The 20,807-nt window shown below is 38.7% G+C and overlaps 1 protein-coding gene across 4 annotated transcripts in view; it reads right to left on the bottom strand.

Annotated features, from left to right (window-relative positions):
* The window catches only part of GFPT1 (glutamine--fructose-6-phosphate transaminase 1), a 93,013-nt gene that overhangs the window by 48,517 nt on the left and 23,689 nt on the right, over window positions 1–20,807 (bottom strand). For 2 of the 4 annotated variants that reach the window (XM_053718209.1, XM_053718206.1), the window contains exons 4-9: window positions 9,269–9,394; window positions 8,660–8,718; window positions 5,786–5,920; window positions 3,664–3,725; window positions 3,379–3,458; window positions 3,024–3,074 (exon numbers count right to left, since the gene is read on the bottom strand). In XM_053718209.1, coding sequence (XP_053574184.1) covers window positions 3,024–3,074; window positions 3,379–3,458; window positions 3,664–3,725; window positions 5,786–5,920; window positions 8,660–8,718; window positions 9,269–9,394 — 513 coding nt within the window. The remainder of the gene's footprint in view (window positions 1–3,023; window positions 3,075–3,378; window positions 3,459–3,663; window positions 3,726–5,785; window positions 5,921–8,659; window positions 8,719–9,268; window positions 9,395–20,807) is intronic. The other 2 variants (XM_053718207.1, XM_053718210.1) reach the window with 2 other exon arrangements.

A 20,807-nucleotide genomic window follows, 5' to 3' on the forward strand; every position in this document is an offset into this window, starting at 1 on the left:
ATTGACTAACCAATGTGTTCAGCTGGCTCGCACAAGTGCATTCCTGCTCCTTTAAAAAAAGGATACCAAGAGAATGAGGTAAAATGGATAAGAGGAGTAAATTGGAAAGTTGTTCAAACATGAATGTTCAATCCGAATCTGGGGGCTTAAATAAAATCAGTGTATTAAATGAATTCCACTATTTTAACTCAGCTATATTTAACTTGGAGAACACTTGAAGATCTGATTGAACTGCCTGGCATGTCTTAAATAAAACCATAATCTATGCTTACCTGATAAAATTAATTTTGTTCATGATTGTGAGAGCCCACGATCCATTACTCCTAGGAACCATTGTTGCCTACCACCAGGATGAGAATTATTCCAAACCCCTAAGAGGTCTATAAAATCCCTCCCATCACGTAGGTGCCTCAGTCTAAATGTATAGCCAAGCAAGTAAAGTAGGAAAAGAAACAAGGGCAAAAATAAAAGCGGGGGGGGGGGGGGGCACCATAATAAAAAATGCACACAAAAAAAAAAAAAAAAAAAAGGTTGGACTCTCATCACTATCAAAGAAATTATTTTATCAGTTAAGCATAATTATGTTTTCTTTCATACAAGTGGTGAGAGTCCATGATCCATTACTCCTGGGAACTAATACCCAAGCTGTGGAGTCTACGAGTAATGAAACAAAGAGCAGTATTTAAGAAGAATCTTTTTTTCACTGAGAAAAAAAACAAAAACAAAAAAAAGCCCTTTTGGGGATGTGGATTTAATAAAAATAAATTGACAGAAATAAATTAAAACTGCCTAAACTTTGTCTGTTCACTTTTCTGGTTCTAGGAAAGGACAAACTAGAAGTTGGCTGAAATCTTTAGTACAAAGAAAAACAAGAGAAAGGCGCAAATCCCTCTAAGTGCAGTATGTTAAAACCAACAGGAATTTATTAGAACAAATACACACACTTAAAACCCTCAAACTATATGAGGTATGAAAAAGCACATAAAACATCAGATTCCTCACAACAAAACCAGTGAGAGTCAGAGCATCCAGGCCACGCCCATCATCTTGACGTCACTACAATCAGCTGTATCAGAGCCGGCTACACATCGTACAGCCAATGCGGTATAGTGGTGGTTATTTTAACATTGATTGCTGTGTGCCATTATATTCATAATACTTTGCTGAACTGATTCCACATTCATATTGGACACTGCCTGGATTGTGGGAGACTTCCTGGATGCTTTGTGACTCACTGGTTTTGTTGTGAGGAATCTGATGTTTTATGTGCTTTTTCATACCTCATATCGTTTGAGGGTTTTAAGTGTGAGTGTGTATTTATACTAATAAATTCCTGTTGGTTTTAACATACTGCTCTTAGAGGGATTTGCGCCCTTCTCTTGTTTTTCTTTGTGCATAGCCATATCCAGTGTCCAGATCTGTGTTTTCTTAAAGTGGCTGCATCCGTGACAAGCATACAGACTGATTCAAAGAATCACATATCCTTTATTTAGCACATATGGAGCGCTCTTATACTCTTGTCTTTTTAACCTTTATGTGAAATCTTTAGTAGTATCAATAATACTTTGATGCAAAGATCTCTCTGAAGCATTCTTGGGAAATTGTCGTCCCTTTGTTTTAATCCCAACTGATATTGTCTTAACACACAACCTTATGAAATAAATCAAATTTAGTCCTTAAAACTGCCTTATGCTGATGAAAGATGAGGATCACAAGAAAGTACACCACTGAAACTACCTTAAGAGATAGCCAAAAGAAACAAAAAATTTAGAGAACGTATCTTAATATTCACTTTACGCATCAAAGAGATCAAAGAGAGGGAGAATGCGAAAATCTTCAAAACCAAGTTAAGATTCCAAGGAGGAGAAATTAGTTTAATTTTAGCCAATGCTTTAATAAAACTATGAAGGTCAGACCTGAAATCTGACCCTTCAACGAATTGGCGGATAAACCTTTAACCAAACCATCTTGCAAAAACTTCAGAATTCTAAAAGAAAGCCATGAAAAATCATTAGCCGAACACTAAGAAATAAAAGGTTTTCTAAACCTTATAATAAATGTTCCTGATCGCAGGCTCTGTTTAAGAACTTGCTTAAAACAAACAATAACCTAACATGCTAGATAGGAGGGCCAAGTAATAAAAAAAAAAAATGGTACTTCCCAATAGGCACACCACTACTGGAAGAAACCCGTAGGAAGCCAAAACCAGTGCTGAAACATAACAGCAGAGGTTTTGGAATAGGAGTACAGTATATTGACAAATCAACAGAAGGAGGCAAAGGACAAGTCCCTGTGAAATCCATGGAAAGGCTTGTGACTAAAACCATACAGGTGAATACTATGTTACTACCCATACTCCAAATACATCCCTCCAACAATGACTACTGAGGGGAAAATGGGCCTCAACACTGAAAAACGCCTCTCACATCTTTATTCCTCAACCTCCTCCAGCTGAGGCAAAGACAAGACTGAGGTACCCACTATGAGGTGGAATGGGTTTTAGAGAGCCCTTTGGGTTTTTTTGGGGGGGGAGAATCTCCTAGTGGTAGAGAAGAGTGGTTCCCAGGAGTATTGGATCATATAGACTCTCACCGCCTGTATAAAAGAAATTAAATTTGTTTTGTTTAAGACGCTTTTGATAGAATATTTTAGTGTGAGTTTACTATGAGGATTTTCGGCGACTGAAAATAATTTGTTGTGGGTATGTTTGCTATAAGGATTTTGCATGTATGTTAAACATACGTTAACAGAGAATGAATGTCTCACTTCAAGTCTTGTGACTAGACAGTACTATTTCAATTACTTTGTTATATGTTAAAATATACTTCACTGTATGAAGATACAGTGCCATCTGGTGGTGGAATTTGGAACTACAGGGAGTTTGTGCATGCATGCGAGTTTCTGTGCAAACAAATATATACTCAGCTATTTGGAAAACAATACCAGAACAGAAGACCTTTATGTCATGTAACTCATTAATTCAAATCAGCAGAGTAGGAGAGTAAATTTGTTGGATGAGGCACCTTTATCCATTTTAATGGACATTCCTTCAAGAGAATAATCCAAGTTTCCTGCTGAAAGTACAATAAAGTGCAACAAAAAAAACGGAATCAGGTAACATCTAGGAAAAATATTCTATGCATCGCAGCAGTTCAGCAATGCATAGTGTGACACAGTGGAAAAAGTACATAGAGTTTTAATACTAAAGAAACATAGAACATATAGTATCGGTTCATTATTTCAGTAAAAAAAAAAAATCATCATTTTTCTCTTATTTATTTTAAACACTAACCTACAAATCAGCGCTGCTAAATATATATGTACAGGATAGGACCTATGTAAGAGACAAGTGACTAACAGATTAAAATACGTAATTACCAGAGCGGTAGAGGATAGGAATGTGATCGGTAGAGAGCTTGTGTTCACTTCGTACCCCCATTAAAAGTGGGCTTCCCCTCCTAGAGTACAAAATGAGATAAAGATCACTGTACGCAATATATAAAGCATTACAAAAACAGATCAATCTTTATATTCAGATACATGTAAACATATTCAATGTATAGTCATTAAAAGGTTGCTTTTGTTATTCAAACTCATTTTGTTATTCAAACTCATTTTGTATACAATGTTTGTAAGAAAGAAAACAACAACAACAAAAATTACCTGGTTCCGACTGCTTGGCCCTTGAAATGTACACTCTTAAATACAAGGGCAAAAGCGCCTTCCTATTGGAGGGAAAAAAAAAAACACAATTAGCTTTACAATTTTTGATTTATTTTGTAAGTGACAAAGTATAAGATTATCTAGTGGCCTTGCTACTATTGAGGGTGTAGGTTTTGTTCCCAATTATTTATGGCCTAAAATTAAGTTAAAATGTGTTATCCTCTCTTTAAATGGGACATAAAAAGTGCAAAAAGAAAAAATGCTCTGAGAATAAAAAGGAGTGTTTTATTATTACAAAGAACAACTCCTTAAAATGGGTTAAACATCTTTAATATCTGTATTAGAGCAACAATGCAGTACTAGGAGCTAGCTGGCGATTGGTGGGTGCACAACTGCCCATTGCTGCTATGGAGCTGGCGTTATCTAAGTGTTTAAACCCTTTGCATAGGTTAAAGAGACATGAAACCATTTTTTTTCTTTCACGATTCAGATAGAGAATACAATTTAAATTCAAAAAAAGTTTCCAAATTACTTCTATTATCAAATTTGCTTCGTTATATTCTTTGTTGCAGATATCTAGAGAACTACATGACAGGAAATAGTGCTGCCATCTAGTGCTCTTGCTAATGTATGTTATGTTTGCAAGACTGCTGCCATCTAGTGCTCTTGCTAATGTATGTTATGTTTGCAAGACTGCTGCCATCTAGTGCTCTTGCTAATGTATGTTATTTTTGCAAGACTGCTGCCATCTAGTGCTCTTGCTAATGTATGTTATTTTTGCAAGACTGCTGCCATCTAGTGCTCTTGCTAATGTAGGTTATTTTTGCAAGACTGCTGCCATCTAGTGCTCTTGCTAATGTAGGTTATTTTTGCAAGACTGCTGCCATCTAGTGCTCTTGCTAATGTAGGTTATTTTTGCAAGACTGCTGCCATCTAGTGCTCTTGCTAATGTAGGTTATGTTTGCAAGACTGCTGCCATCTAGTGCTCTTGCTAATGTAGGTTATGTTTGCAAGACTGCTGCCATCTAGTGCTCTTGCTAATGTATGTTATTTTTGAAAGACTGCTGCCATCTAGTGCTCTTGCTAATGTATGTTATTTTTGAAAGACTGCTGCCATCTAGTGCTCTTGCTAATGTATGTTATTTTGCAAGACTGCTGCCATCTAGTGCTCTTGCTAATGTATGTTATTTTTGCAAGACTGCTGCCATCTAGTGCTCTTGCTAATGTATGTTATTTTGAAAGACTGCTGCCATCTAGTGCTCTTGCTAATGTATGTTATTTTTGCAAGACTGCTGCCATCTAGTGCTCTTGCTAATGTATGTTATTTTTGCAAGACTGCTGCCATCTAGTGCTCTTGCTAATGTATGTTATTTTGCAAGACTGCTGCCATCTAGTGCTCTTGCTAATGTATGTTATTTTGAAAGACTGCTGCCATCTAGTGCTCTTGCTAATGTATGTTATTTTTGAAAGACTGCTGCCATCTAGTGCTCTTGTTAATGTATGTTATTTTTGCAAGACTGCTGCTGACACGTGCACACTCCTGAACTCACATCCCTGCTTTTTTACAAAGGATAACAAGGTGGGGGGAATTTGGGGTTTTAAATTCCTTTAAAACCGTTATACGTAGGCAACCGCGCAAAAACACTTTTTTTGTACTTTTATATCCCTTTAAACAATACAAAATTATATAATCCTTAGTTTTCTCAGACTATTTAACGCCATATTAAAAATATTAGCAATGAAAAATCATATAATGTGCTTCATTTTTTTAGCTAGTCAAAATCATGAAGACCAGCAATAATCCATATTTAAAAAAGGGACACGAAACACCTTTTTTGCTCTCATGATTCAGATAGAGAATACAATTTTCAAAAAAAAGTTTCCAGCTTCTATTATCAAATTTGCTTCATTCTCTTGTTATTCTTTTTTGATGAGATATCTAGCGTGCACACATGTCTGGGGCACTACATGACAGGAAATAGTGCTGCTATCTAGTGCTTTTGCAAATGTATAACATTCTTGTAAAACTGCTGCAGACACGTGCACATGTCCCTTTAAGCACAATCTTAAGTGTGGGTGGGGGGGGGGCAGGGGAAAGCTATAAATTATCAAGGTTCCACACCAGCTGCTGGATGACCCGCTCCACTAGGGTTGCAAAGCTTATATCGTCATTCTCCCGGTTGTCATACATATATTTCACTAGCTTAGCGATGGTCTCGGTGTCCGTTTCAGACTCAAATTCATAACCTTTGCTTTCCTGCAATGAGAATACACAATGTTGATACAGGTACTGCTGCAGGAGACTTAGTATTAGATGCACAAAAAGGAGGAGGAAAGATACCAAAAGAATATAAAAAGTTTACATCTCCTAAATAGTTTTTTGTATTTCCAAGTCTTTGTGTAATGTAAAGTAGAGCTGTTCTTTCAGTCATAATCTATATCATGTGCTAACATTTTACTTTGTAAACAGAAGACAAACAGCCAGTAACATACATATATCAGCAGGTTGAAAATGACTTCTTACATAAAAAAGTAAATAGATACAATTAGCACATTGATAGGGGAGGCTTGTAAACAGTAATTCAGCATAGAGATTATAGAAGGTACTTAGATACCAAGTAATTTAACACAGAAAGCTAGGTACCTCCTAGGTTAGTAGGTATACAGCTACCTTACCTGCATTTAGTAACGGGTATATAACCAAGAATATTATGCGCACTGTTTTAAAGGCGCGGTATATGGTGTCTCACAATTTCAAAACTGACACTGTTGTTTTGGTAGTTTATTTTATTTCTCTTTAAGAGTATTCACATTTTTGTGTATATGTTAGCAAGCACTGTTTTATAAAGTGTTTTTTCTATTCATTTCTCTAACATTTGAGTTTTTGCGATGCCTGTACCCTTTAGAGTATAACCCATTCTAGGCACGGAGAGGTGAACGGGTATGAGACAGGTGCTGCTTTAATGATTATAATGGAGAATGACAACGGCAGCTACAACTCTTTATGAATTCGTGGCGAGTTTTTTCCCCTAGGAGATTAGTTACTGAATCTAGGACAAATGGCACAAAGATGGCTGACAGCCTGCCCTTTCCACAATGTGTTGAAGTTTAACTCTAACACAGTAACTTGGTTTTCTAAACCTTTAGCAACCAAGTGCTTTAAAATCCTCAGGGGATCCAGGCTATTAACTAAGTAGCGGTTAATACAAGGAGACAAAACGCTGTCTTAAGAAAGTCAGGGCTATACACAGACATGAACATGGAAGTGGACATCGTTTTCCAGACAGTTAAATTTCGAGACACCCAGTATTATATCAGTTTACCATTTCTAGAGTAAATTACTACTACTACCCAATGTGTGCAACAAGATCGCCTCCAATGAAGTCCGATCATTTAGTTTTTAAAATGTTACGATTCAAGAAAGATTTTATCTGAAACAAGATGTTTCAAACTCAAGGCAACATGGTCTGAATAATCAAAAATAAAAAGGTCTAAAAAGATAAAAAAAAATGTTTGAGATTTTGTTCTTAATTACAGTGAGCAAATAAAACTAAATCAGTGATTCCTTGCACTGCTGAGCCTTGGCAGATACTCCCTTTGGCATCCATGCAATGACCAAGCAAGCATTACGTTCTCTGTGCCCTATGTTCCTGACATGACAAAGTGAATGTAAAATTTTCACGAATGAAAGCCCAGTTTTTAAAAATACTATTAAAAACAGGGGCACTTTCATTCGTGAAAGTTTACATTGTTTTTTGTTTTTTTTTTTTTTTTTAAACTACATCCCTTTTCTTCTTAGGAAGCGTGGAACACCGGAGCAGCGATTCCCCCACTCCCAGGAAGTCTCTTACTTCAGAAATGACGAATCCGGCTTCCTCCAATCAAGGCGTGGCCTCAGACAATGTTTGCTCTGGGGTAGCCGTGATTGGAGGAAGCCAGATTCGTCATTTCTGACGTAAGAGACGACCTGGAGGCGGGGGAAAATCGCTGCTCCACGCTTGCAAGGAAGAAAAAGTATTTTTTAAAAAAAAACAAAAAACGGCTGCAATGTAAACTTTAATGAATGAAAGTGCCCCTGTTTTTAATAGTATTTTTAAAAACAGGGCTTTCATTCGTGAAAATTTACACTCACTTAAAATGCATACTACACGGCAACATTACTTCAGCCCGAAATAATCGCATTTGCCAAAAACTTAGTCGTTCAAGAGGACCAAAAAAATTATTTGTTTCTTATTTCAAGGAACAGTCATTCTTATTACATTTGTCTATCTTAAAGAAAAAAAAAGCTAAGGAACATGGTCTCTATCCCATAACTTGTTTAGTGAACTTACAATGGGCAAAAACTTAACCTTTTTAGCAAATTTATTTGAAGCCTATCCAGAAAGCCTAGGAGACCAAACTAAAATTTGGTAAATATACTATTATAGTGAATAGAGAGAAGAAAAAAAAATAAAAAATTATATATATATAGTTTGTTATAAACCTGGTATCCTGTATAAGTAATAAAACTTGTATTGCAACCCAGATCCAAAGAATAAAAAGAACAAAAGTTTAAAATGCAGTAAATTTTTATAATAAAGGGCACACTAAAAAGTCAATGCAATAACACTTACTCTGAATTTTAAATAAACAGTATATTTTTTCTGACAAAATTTAAATTCCCCCCCCCACATTTGCTGCCCCCTGTATCATGTGACAATCAGCAGCCAATCACACACTTGTACAAATACACTGAGATATCTTGCACCTCAAAAGTGTGCATACAAAAAAAAAAAAACAGCACACTTTATCTTAACCATGAACTTTTACTTTTGACTTTAGTGTACCTTTAACATCAATATGAAAAAAGGTCCAGTAAGTGTTCAGTCTCAACTGCCTTAAACATACGCAAGTACCAAATAAACTATACAACGTGCAAAAAGTACTTAACTGTCAGAACTATTGACATACATACAATAATCACAAAAATGTTTTGATCTGTGAATCTTCTACTCACCAGAAATTTCTTCAGATCTTTATAGTTGGTGATAATGCCATTGTGGATGACGATGAATTCTAAAGACAAAAACAAACATTGTAAGTGAAAATACAAAACAATTAAATTTAACTATCCAAAGCAATTACAAATGATTAGTATTTATTTATAAAAAAAAAACAAAAAAAAAAAAAAACATACAATTAAACAAGTTCCCAATTTAATTCTATTATTAGCTTGGTATCCTGTGTTGAAAGAGCAGAACACATTGAGTGATCCAAAAACGAGGCATAAATGTGCAGCCACCAATCAATAGCTAGCACCCAGTAGAGTATATCTGTTTGTTAGCCTAACTATGTATGCTTTTTCAACAAAGGATACCAAGATAACAAAGCAAATCAAATAGAAGTGCCTTGGAAAGGTGTTAAAATTGTATAATCTGAATAAGGCAAGTTTGATTGTGTCCTTACTGTCACTTTCAATGTCTGCTCTGCGGCAGTACTAGGTACTCAAAACAGGGTTTTATATGACCAAAAAATAGTTACAAAAATAAATAAAAAACATTTCTTTAAAATGAGCGATTTAGGAGGCTGATGGATAGAATGATGGAGTATCAAGAGCACTTCCTACCGTTGTTCTTGTCTGAACGCTGAGGATGACTGTTGGTAGGACTCGGTTCTCCATGAGTAGCCCAGCGGGTATGTGCAATGCCCAGATGAACCTCAAATTCAATGTCCAGATCCATATCTTGTTGCTCTGAAATGCAATATAAATCACAACAGGTAAGGAACAGTCTAGCATCATAATTGAATTGAATTCTTTGGAGAAGTCTCTCCCTTTGCTCTGTATGGTGGGTCAGGTCTACCATACATAACTTCTTCCTGAAACCAAACTAATATCCTTTTAATGTTTGTCTTATGCTTTCATGGTATAGATAGGTAAACAAACATCAAAAACACACCAGGTCCACCAAACTGATGGGGTAGGGTGGTGGGGGTTGAAATAGCTTTTGTTGTTACTACTTTTTGCAGCATTATGCCATTTGTCACCATTCTGGCCTCTCTCTCGATTTATAAGACTACGTGTTTGGTGCTCAAGAGAAATCCCCCTGGAGGAAGCTGCTGGGCCAAGACTTTGATCTCAGATCTAAATTGGTTAGTGGCTGATTTAGGGGCTCCAGGGACATGAAGACCTCAGAGCAGACACAATTGGATAATAAATCAATGTTCTTTTGTGATTCAGACATAACATGTAGTTTTAAACAACTTTCCAAATATATTTGTATTCTCCAATTTACTTTGTTCTGTTGGTTCTTTTGCTGAAAGGCATACCTGGATAGGCTCAGGAGCAGCAAAGCACTTACGGGAGGCTTACCTGCCTCTTGTCATTGACTCGCTCTCTGTTCAGCTACCTCCCATTAGTGCATTGTTGCGCCTTCTACAAAAGGATACCAAGAGAAAGCAGTAAATTGGACAATAGAAGTAAACTGGGAAGATGTTTAACCCTGTACGTCGCTGGTATTTCTATGGGGGTTACTTTTTATCATAGCGAGGTCTCGCTGTCAGCGACAAGACCGCACTATTTTAGGAAGCCAGCAGGGAGGGAGGGTGCAATAGCGTGGTCTGCTCTGCAAGATCCTCGTTATTATAAACAGACCATCCCTTAACGACCAATAACGTAAGGGTACATCACGGGCGTTAAGGGGTTAAAATTTAATGCTTTATTTGAATCATGAGAGGGGGGGAGGAAAAAAAAAAAAAAAAAAAAAAAAAAAACAAAAACCTTTCGGTTTTTCCTTTAAAAGTAGTTTATAAGAGGAGCTTCAGAACAAAGGTTCTGATTCACAGAAATTTTATGTATCAGGACAACTAGATTGGGCAATTTAAAGGGGATATGAAACCCAAATTTTCTCTCACAATTCAGATAGAAAGTTGCTAAAATTGCATGCTCTAATTTATTTGATAAAGCAGGAATGTAAGCTTAGGAGCTGGCCAATTTTTGGTTCCGCACCCTGGGTAGCGCTTGCTGATTAGCGGCCACATTCCTGCTTTTTCAAATAAAGATGCCAAGAGAACAAAAAGAAATTGCTAATGGGAGTAAAATTAGAAATTTGCTTAAAATTGCATGCTCTGAATCATGAAAGAAAAAAAAGATTACGGTTTCATGTCCTTTTAAAACACAGTATATCATGAGAACAAGTCACTAGTCATGAGAAGGAGAGAGAATTTATTAATAAATAAAAAATTCAGTACAGTGTACACATTAAAATCGGTACCACATATATTTAGTCTTAAATGTAGTGGAAAAAGGATAGTTTGAGTCTTAAATAACTTTAGCATTAAATGAAATTACGTAATTTTGAGGTATTAGAATCCCTTTAAAGTTAATTCTTTCAAAACAGCAGGAAAAAAGAAATGCATCTCCATTATAAGATTATCATGCTCCAATAAAAAAAAAAAAAAAGTTAGTTCTACATATTTTATTTCTAATCTCATCCATTTTATGATAAAAAGTAACCCCCATAGAAATCCTCTGGCAAGCTAGTTGCATTTTGGATATTTCTAAGAACGGGGGATGGGAATGTGAAAAATGACAATTTTCATGCACTGTTTTTGTTGGAGAACACGAATTTGGCAATGTGTTTGGATTCAGCTAATCGAGCAATAAGTGTTACGTTTCACGTCATTGAGAGAAACTAACATCAAATTTCCATTAAATCTCCACGTATGCAGCCTGAAGGGATTTAACACTACTCTTACTGCCAGAAAACTAGGAAAAATTAACCCCTTTCTTATACGTGTTTGTCCACACAGCAGCAATTAACCTGATGCTTGTAGTCCAATTATCTGTAGAAGGTACAAGGAATACGGCAGGTAGGAGAAACTGGGAGACTGGAGAATGATGCATCTTTTGCAAACACAATGCTGTGACTTATATAAAGGCAGAGAATGCTGCTGAACACCACTTGTAGTGCCAAAACAATGTCATTACACAGATGTTGCAAGCCTCACACCAGTTGTGCAAGCAAAAAAACAAACAAAAAACAAACCCTCACTAGAAACTTATTTACACACAACTACTGCAGTCATAAGATAAAATGGTTGTCTGAACAAAGGGGACCCCAAACTTTTTTTTTTCTTTAACAGACATGCATGGCTTGTCCATTGTATTTTGCTATTAGAATATAAGATATATCCCTCCCACCCACTGATCTTTCCAAACAGCACTCTTACCGCCCCCCACTAGTAACCACCAGGGGTAGAGTCCCTCCTCACCCTCCCACTGACAAGTGCCATATTTGTTACTGGCAAACAGTCTGCCAATAAGGAAAAATAAAAAAATATATAAGTATTGTCTATAGTGTAGGGCTCCAGCCCAAGCTTACCTCTCCACTTTTAAAAAATAAAATGTAAAAAATTGTAGCGTAGTGAAACCCACCCCTTGTTTCCACCTCCTCTGCTGGGCCGGTCCACCTGCTTCCCTCCCACTCTGCACCAATGATTATCATTAGAGTGATGTACACAGTGCCCCTCTTTGTAACAATCAGTGATCTGATTTCATATAGCAAGGGAGCACGATCAGCGCTCCCTCACTATATAAAAGCAAATGCATGCACCAGTGTTGGATGTAGGCACGTTACAGTACGCTGGGCAAAGTACTGTGTGATATAGAACCTACATCCAAATGGCGCAACACTACATTCCAATGCTTATGTGTTTGCACATGTGCAGTCTCTCTCCTTCAGATAGCTGCAGTGAAACCTAGGTTCCAAAATGGATTTACAGATTTAATTAGAGGGAGGTGCACTATTTATATTTAGTGTTTAAAAGGGACATTAAACACTAAACATATGCTAGATAGAATGATGCATTCAAAGAAAAGATTAGTCTGAGAATAACATTGTATTTATAAAAAGTGTCATTAGCTGTTTAAATGTTGACAAAATAAGTAAAGTTTTAGTGTCTATAAAAACTATGGGAGCTGCCACGTTGTAACTTAAGTTACCTTCTCTGCTGTGGCCAAATAGAGAGTTAGAAATGGAAGTACAGAACACCGTTACATCCCACACAGCCATTGGCTGCACACTCTAGTGACCTATTTATAACAGGAACTGAAAAGCTCACAATTTCAGAATGGAATTACAGGAAAAGGGGACAAAAAGTATATTGTAGAGTTTTTTTTATATATAAGATTTATAAATTTATATAAACATCTCAAGTGTTTAATGTCCCTTTAAAACCACCATGTATACCAAAAAAATATGAATAATTTTGTATTCGATAAAGAAAAGCTATGTAAAAAAGAATTTGCAGCAGCTCCTTGGGTGTGGGACTGACAGAGCGAACAATTGAAAACATTTTAATTTTTTATTTAAGTATCCGCTTTCGTACACACCTGCCTCCAAATCTCGTGTACAGAGAGAGCAAGCTTGGTCTTTTTAAAAATGGGTTGTATTTATTTATGTATTTACTTATTTAATGTGCAAAAACATCTATTTCATTTGCAAAAATAAACTTGAGACATTTCCATAGATTTTATACTCTGCAGCTGGATTATCAAGTAATTGGAAACCCATTAAAGAGAAAACTCATTTCACATTGTACCTTGAAGCATTAAAAAGCGAAGAATAGTACTGGAAATCTGGATTGATCCCCACACTCAGGGAATGGGTGAAACAAGTTGACAAACTACTGCAACTTGAAAGGTACCATTACATTAGAAGTAATAATGTTGAAATACATGAAAGGATGTTAATGATATGGAAGGAGGAATAGCGAATTTAGTACATCCCCAGGCATGATTCCCGTATAGCTGCTCTTTACACAATATCCCCCCGAGCTCTCTGCCTTTGCATCCTCACCTTACCATTCACATCTCGGAGTTGGCGGAGACCCCAACATTGCTACAAAATGACATATTGCTAGCATCATATGATTAGATAAAATGTGCTCGAGCGATCCTAATATAGAGCAGAGCGTTACTGCATCGCTATTATCATCTACAATTGTTTACAGCTGATAAGTAGCACCCGCTAAAAAGATTACATTTTAATGAAACTGGACATTGATAGGTCACTTATATAGTTTGTTAAAAGGCCCAAGGGAGGTCTAAGTTAATAAAAAAAAATGTGACCACCCTAGACATATATCGTACTAAAGAATGTGATTTTGCTGTGTAATGTTGAAGGAAACTTTACCTTGTACCATTCTTGATGTCTATTGCATACATTTATCATATGACATGTATGATCAGTTGATACAAATAAAGCTTTTTAAAAAATAAAAAAAGGGAAGAATAGGGTACTTATACCTGCAAACCTCTAACAAGCATTTCTATTCGCTCTCAGTCAGAGCCAATAAACTCACCAGTGCCAATATGCTCCTAATAGAGCTACAATATTCTGTCACCTGCTAGGTGTGGCATACAGGATAAATTTCACAATTCCTTGGCAAAGGCATATGTCACGGATACCAGGCTGCCAAGGGCAAACCCCTACTACCTAGCCCCCACAAATTTCTCACCGGATTTGGACTTTTGAGAGCATTTGCGAACTCCCAGACGTTTGGTTTACTTGGTTTGTGTTCTTTACATCCTCACGGAAGAGCTGATCTGATTGACCAGCCCCTCTGGCCACATAGGCTCCTGGAACGGCCGGCCTTGCTTTCCCAAATAACCACTAACATTCACTCCAGGTAGCTCCAGCGGCCCTTCATCCCAGAGCTCTGCTCTTTTGGGGATTGGTACCCCCTAGGGAGGGCAAGAGGTGAGGGTACTCCCTTGTGAACTGGGGGTTCCGGAGCCCCCTACAACTCCTATTTCCCCATGGCCTTCCCGGTGTACGTTTGATCACCCGTAGCTCCAGCCCCCAGCCATGGATCACCCCACTTTTTGGATTGTAGTATCCGACTTTCCAACGACACCCTGGAAGTGCTGCCGCTCCCCCAGGATCACCCCGGAATAGCCACCTCTGTACCACTGGGACTCTGTAAGACAATGGACACTATGGGGTGCGCCAGTCTGTCTGGAGGGGCAGGATATCTGAGGGTCTGATAACACTCCTTATCAAGATGGGTTTGTGTATATAAGCAGTGTGTTTCCACAATAAAGTTGTTTTGTTTCCCCTGAATACTGGTTCTGTCTGGTTATTTTGGTGGGCTCTGCTATAATCACTTACATAACAGCATGTTCCGGGCATAGGAAGGACCCCTTCTGGCAGAGCTACCCAGTCAGGGTAGACTGTGTCCGTCACATTTGGTTGGCAGCAGTGGGATGCTTCAATCTACCTGGAACGTCCAAACCACCAACTGAAGACCCCTATCCTGGCCGCTCCTAACCCAACCAATCGTTTGTGTCCATACAGATGCCTCCATGTTCGGGTTGGGAGCAGTACTTGAAAAAGCTGATTCAGCGAAACGTACGTCGGAATTGACACTCTTGCGTCTCTACATCTGTTTATTCACCTGAGGGAGGAGCGGTCTTTCTGGCACTGGGAAGTAGTGGTTCTAAGCGGTTAAGATTCTGCTTGTCCATCCCATCTCCATCCAGGACTGGCATTTACTCTTTTGAGTAATTTTACAGCTATTATTACTCAGTTTCCCTTTGTAAGAGGTGTTGTAAAAGCATTTGTGACGCTTTTTATGTATTTTAATAAATGTTTGCTTTTATAAGATTTGCCCGAGAGTACTGTTTTCCCACCAGTATAAAGTGGGAGTGCGCACTACCCTGAGCTTGGCCATAAGCTCCAACAAATGTGAGTAATCACTCGTTAAACAAGCAGAATTGTTGCACAATAAGTGGTTACAGAGTTACACTATGTTGCATATCTTGTTTCCTTTTCTTTGAGAACACACGGAAGACCGCAGAAGAGTGAAGAGACCTTTCTTAGAAGATTTACATATCCTTATATTTGAACTTTTTTCACGATTCACTTTGTGTATTTTATTATCACATTTATTTTGTGTGGGAGCAGTACTGAGCCAGGTGAATGACGAAGGGCATGACCACCCCATAGTCTATATCAGTAGGAAGCTGTTGCCCAGAGAGGTAGGCTACACAGCAGAAGAGAAAATGCCTGGCCCTAAAAAAGCTACAACCATACCTGTACGGATGGGCTTTCACCATTCTAACTGACCACAACCCACTGGTTTGGCTCAACCGAGTTGCTGGGGACAATGGACGCCTGTTGCGGTGGAGTTTAGCCTTGCAGCCCTTTAACTTCACTATCCAATATCGGCCGTGAAAAGGCAAATGGGAATGCCGACAGACTTTTCCAGCAAACTGAAATGGGATAGCTCCCCGGACAGCCCCAAGCCGACCCATGTGTGGATCTATCCGGGTCTGTCAGACTTTTTTTTTGGGGGGGGGGGAGCACTGTCACAGATACCAGGCTGCCAAGGTCAAACCCCACCCGCTACTACCTAGCCCCCCCACTAATTTCTCACCGGATTTGGACTTTTGAGAGCATTTGCGATCTCCCAGACATTTGGATTACTTGTTTTGTATTCTTTACATGCTCACAGAATAGCTGATCTCGGACCGTCCAGCACCTCTCTGGCCGGCCGGGCTCCTGGAACTACTGGCCGCACTTCCCCAAACAACCGCTAACATTCAAACCAGTTTGCTCCAGCGGCCCTTCACCCCAGAGATCTGCTCTTTTGGGGATTGGTACCCCCTAGGGAGGACAAGAGGTGGGGTGATTGCCGGAGGGGAACTCCCTTGGGAACTGGGGGTTCCTGACCCACCCCTACAACTCCCAATTTTCCCATTGCCTTCCCGGTGTACGTTTGATCACCCATAGCTCTGGCTCCCAGCCATGGATCACGTCGCTTTTTAGACTGCAGTATCTGGGGACCGAGGGCATTCAACACCACCCTGGAAGTGCCATTGCTCCCCTGGGACCACCACAGAATAGCCACCTCTGTACCACTGGGACTCCGTAAGACAATGGACACTATGGGGGGGGGCGCCAGCCTGTCTGGAGGAGCGGGAAATCTGAGGGTCTGATAAAACTCCTTTTCTTTCATGTAATTAGCAAGAGTCCATGAGCTAGTGACATATGGGATATACATTCCTATCAGGAGGGGCAAAGTTTTCCAAACCTCAAAATGCCTATAAATACACCCCTCACCACACCCACAAATCAGTTTTACAAACTTTGCCTCCTATGGAGGTGGTGAAGTAAGTTTGTGCTAGATTCTACGTTGATATGCGCTCCGCTGCAGGTTGGAGCCCGGTTTTCCTCTCAGCGTGCAGTGAATGTCAGAGGGATGTGAAGAGAGTATTGCCTATTTGAATTCAATGATCTCCTTCTACGGGGTCTATTTCATAGGTTCTCTGTTATCGGTCGTAGAGATTCTTCTCTTACCTCCCTTTTCAGATCGACGATATACTCTTATATATACCATTACCTCTACCGATTCTCGTTTCAGTACTGGTTTGGCTTTCTACTACATGTAGATGAGTGTCCTGGGGTAAGTAAGTTATTTTCTGTGACACTCTAAGCTATGGTTGGGCACTTTTATATAAAGTTCTAAATATATGTGTTCAAACATTTATTTGCCTTGATTCAGGATGTTCAACGTTCCTTATTTCAAACAGTCAGTTTCATATTTGGGATAATGCATATGAATAAATCAATTTTTTTCTTACCTTAAGATTTGACTTTTTCCCTGTGGGCTGTTAGGCTCGCGGGGGCTGAAAATGCTTCATTTTATTGCGTCATTCTTGGCGCAAAATTTTTCTTGATTTCCGGAGTCATACGTGTCGCCGGAAGTTGCGTCATTTTTTACGTTTGGGCGTCTTTTTTTGGCGCAAAAAATATGGGCGTCACTATTGTCTCCACATTATTTAAGTCTTTGTTTATTGCTTCTGGTTGCTAGAAGCTTGTTCACTGGCATTTTTTCCCATTCCTGAAACTGTCATTTAAGGAATTTGATCAATTTTGCTTTATATGTTGTTTTTTCTATTACATATTGCAAGATGTCCCAGATTGACCCCGAGTCAGAAGATACTTCTGGAAAATTGCTGCCTAGTGCTGGATCTACCAAAGTTAAGTGTATTTGCTGTAAACTTGTGGTATCTGTTCCTCCAGCTGTTTGTAATGAATGTCATGACAAACTTGTTAATGCAGATAATATTTCCTTTAGTAATGTTACATTACCTGTTGTTCCATCAACATCTAATACTCAGAGTGTTCCTGTTAACATAAGAGATTTTGTTTCTAAATCCATTAAGAAGGCTATGTCTGTTAATCCTTCTAGTAAACGTAAAAGGTCTTTTAAAACTTCTCATTTTTCAGATGAATTTTTAAATGAACATCATCATTCTGATTCTGATAATGGTTCCTTGGGTTCAGAGGATTCTGTTTCAGAGGTTGATGCTGATAAATCTTCATATTTATTCAAAATGGAATTTATTCGTTCTTTACTTAAAGAAGTCTTAATTGCATTCGAAATAGAGGATTCTGGTCCTCTTGATACTAAATCTAAACGTTTAAATAAGGTTTTTAAATCTCCTGTAGTTATTCCAGAAGTTTTTCCTGTCCCTGATGCCATTTCTGAAGTAATCTCCAGGGAATGGAATAATTTGGGTAATTCATTTACTCCTTCTAAACGTTTTAAGCAATTATATCCTGTGCCATCTGACAGATTAGAGTTTTGGGACAAAATCCCTAAGGTTGATGGGGCTATCTACTCTTGCTAAACGTACTACTATTCCTACGGCAGATAGTACTTCCTTTAAGGATCCTTTAGATAGGAAAATTGAATCCTTTCTAAGAAAAGCTTACTTATGTGTTCAGGTAATCTTCTTAGACCTGCTATATCTTTAGCGGATGTTGCTGCAGCTTCAACTTTTTGGTTAGAAGCTTTAGCGCAACAAGTAACAGATCATAATTCTCATAGCATTGTTAATCTTCTTCAACATGCTAATAACTATTTGTGATGCCATCTTTGATATCATTAGGGTTGATGTCAGTTATATGTCTCTAGCCATTTTAGCTAGAAGAGCTTTATGGCTTAAAACTTGGAATGCTGATATGTCTTCTAAGTCAACTTTGCTTTCCCTTTCTTTCCAGGGTAATAAATTATTTGGTTCACAGTTGGATTCTATTATCTCAACTGTTACTGGAGGGAAAGGAACTTTTTTACCACAGGATAAAAAATCTAAAGGTAAATTTAGGTCTAATAAAAGTTTTCGTTCCTTTCGTCACAATAAGGAACAAAAGCCTGATCCCTTCACCCACAGGAGCGGTATCAGTTTGGAAACCATCTCCAGTCTGGAATAAATCCAAGCCTTTTAGAAAACCAAAGCCAGCTCCAAAGTCCACATGAAGGTGCGGCCATCATTCCAGCCCAGCTGGTAGGGGGCAGATTACGATTTTTCAAAGAAATTTGGATCAATTCAATTCACAATCTTTGGATTCAGAACATTGTTTCAGAAGGGTACAGAATTGGCTTCAAGATAAGGCCTCCTGCAAAAAGATTTTTTCTTTCCCGTGTCCCAGTAAATCCAGCGAAGGCTCAAGCATTTCTGAAATGTGTTTCAGATCTAGAGTTGGCTGGAGTAATTATGCCAGTTCCAGTTCTGAAACAGGGACTGGGGTTTTATTCAAATCTCTTCATTGTACCAAAGAAGGAGAATTCCTTCAGCCCAGTTCTGGATTTAAAAATATTGAATCGTTATGTAAGGATACCAACATTCAAAATGGTAACTATAAGGACTATTCTACCTTTTGTTCAGCAAGGGCATTATATGTCCACAATAGATTTACAGGATGCATATCTGCATATTCCGATTCATCCAGATCACTATCAGTTTCTGAGATTCTCTTTCCTAGACAAGCATTACCAGTTTGTGGCTCTGCCGTTTGGCCTAGCAACAGCTCCAAGGATTTTTACAAAGGTTCTCGGTGCCCTTCTGTCTGTAATCAGAGAACAGGGTATTGTGGTATTTCCTTATTTGGACGATATCTTGGTACTTGCTCAGTCTTCACATTTAGCAGAATCTCATACGAATCGACTTGTATTGTTTCTTCAAGATCATGGTTGGAGGAGCAATTTACCGAAAAGTTAATTGATTGCTCAGTCAAGGGTAACCTTTTTAGGTTTCCAGATAGATTCAGTGTCCATGACTCTGTCACTAACGGACAAGAGAAGTCTAAAATTGATTTCAGCTTGTCGAAACCTTCAGTCTCAATCATTCCCTTCGGTAGCCTTATGCATGGAAATTCTAGGTCTTATGACTGCTGCATCGGACGCGATCCCCTTTGCTCGTTTTCACATGCGACCTCTTCAGCTCTGTATTCTGAACCAGTGGTGCAGGGATTACACAAAGATATCTCAATTAATATCTTTAAAACCGATTGTACGACACTCTCTGACGTGGTGGACAGATCACCATCGTTTAGTTCAGGGGGCTTCTTTTGTTCTTCCGACCTGGACTGTGATTTCAACAGATGCAAGTCTGACAGGTTGGGGAGCTGTTTGGGGGTCTCTGACTGCACAAGGGGTTTGGGAATCTCAGGAGGTGAGATTACCAATCAATATTTTGGAACTCCGTGCAATTTTCAGAGCTCTTCAGTCATGGCCTCTTCTAAAGAGAGAATCGTTCATTTGTTTTCAGACAGAAAATGTCACAACTGTGGCATATATCAATCATCAAGGAGGGACTCACAGTCCTCTGGCTATGAAAGAAGTATCTTGAATACTGGTATGGGCGGAATCCAGCTCCTGTCTAATTTCTGCGGTTCATATCCCAAGTATAGACAATTGGGAAGCGGATTATCTCAGTCGCCAAACGTTACATCTGGGCGAATGGTCTCTTCACCCAGAGGTATTTCTTCAGATTGTTCAAATGTGGGGACTTCCAGAAATAGATCTGATGGCCTCTCATCTAAACAAGAAACTTCCCAGGTATCTGTCCAGATCCAGGGATCCTCAGGCGGAAGCAGTGGATGCATTGTCACTTCCTTGGAAGTATCATCCTGCCTATATCTTTCCGCCTCTAGTTCTTCTTCCAAGAGTAATCTCCAAGATTCTGAAGGAATGCTAGTTTGTTCTGCTGGTGGCTCAAGCATGGCCTCACAGGTTTTGGTATGCGGATCTTGTCCGGATGGCCTCTTGCCAACCGTGGACTCTTCCGTTAAGACCAGACCTTCTGTCACAAGGTC

Source organism: Bombina bombina, chromosome 6, assembly GCF_027579735.1.
Source record: "Bombina bombina isolate aBomBom1 chromosome 6, aBomBom1.pri, whole genome shotgun sequence".
NCBI classification, from domain to species: domain Eukaryota; kingdom Metazoa; phylum Chordata; class Amphibia; order Anura; family Bombinatoridae; genus Bombina; species Bombina bombina.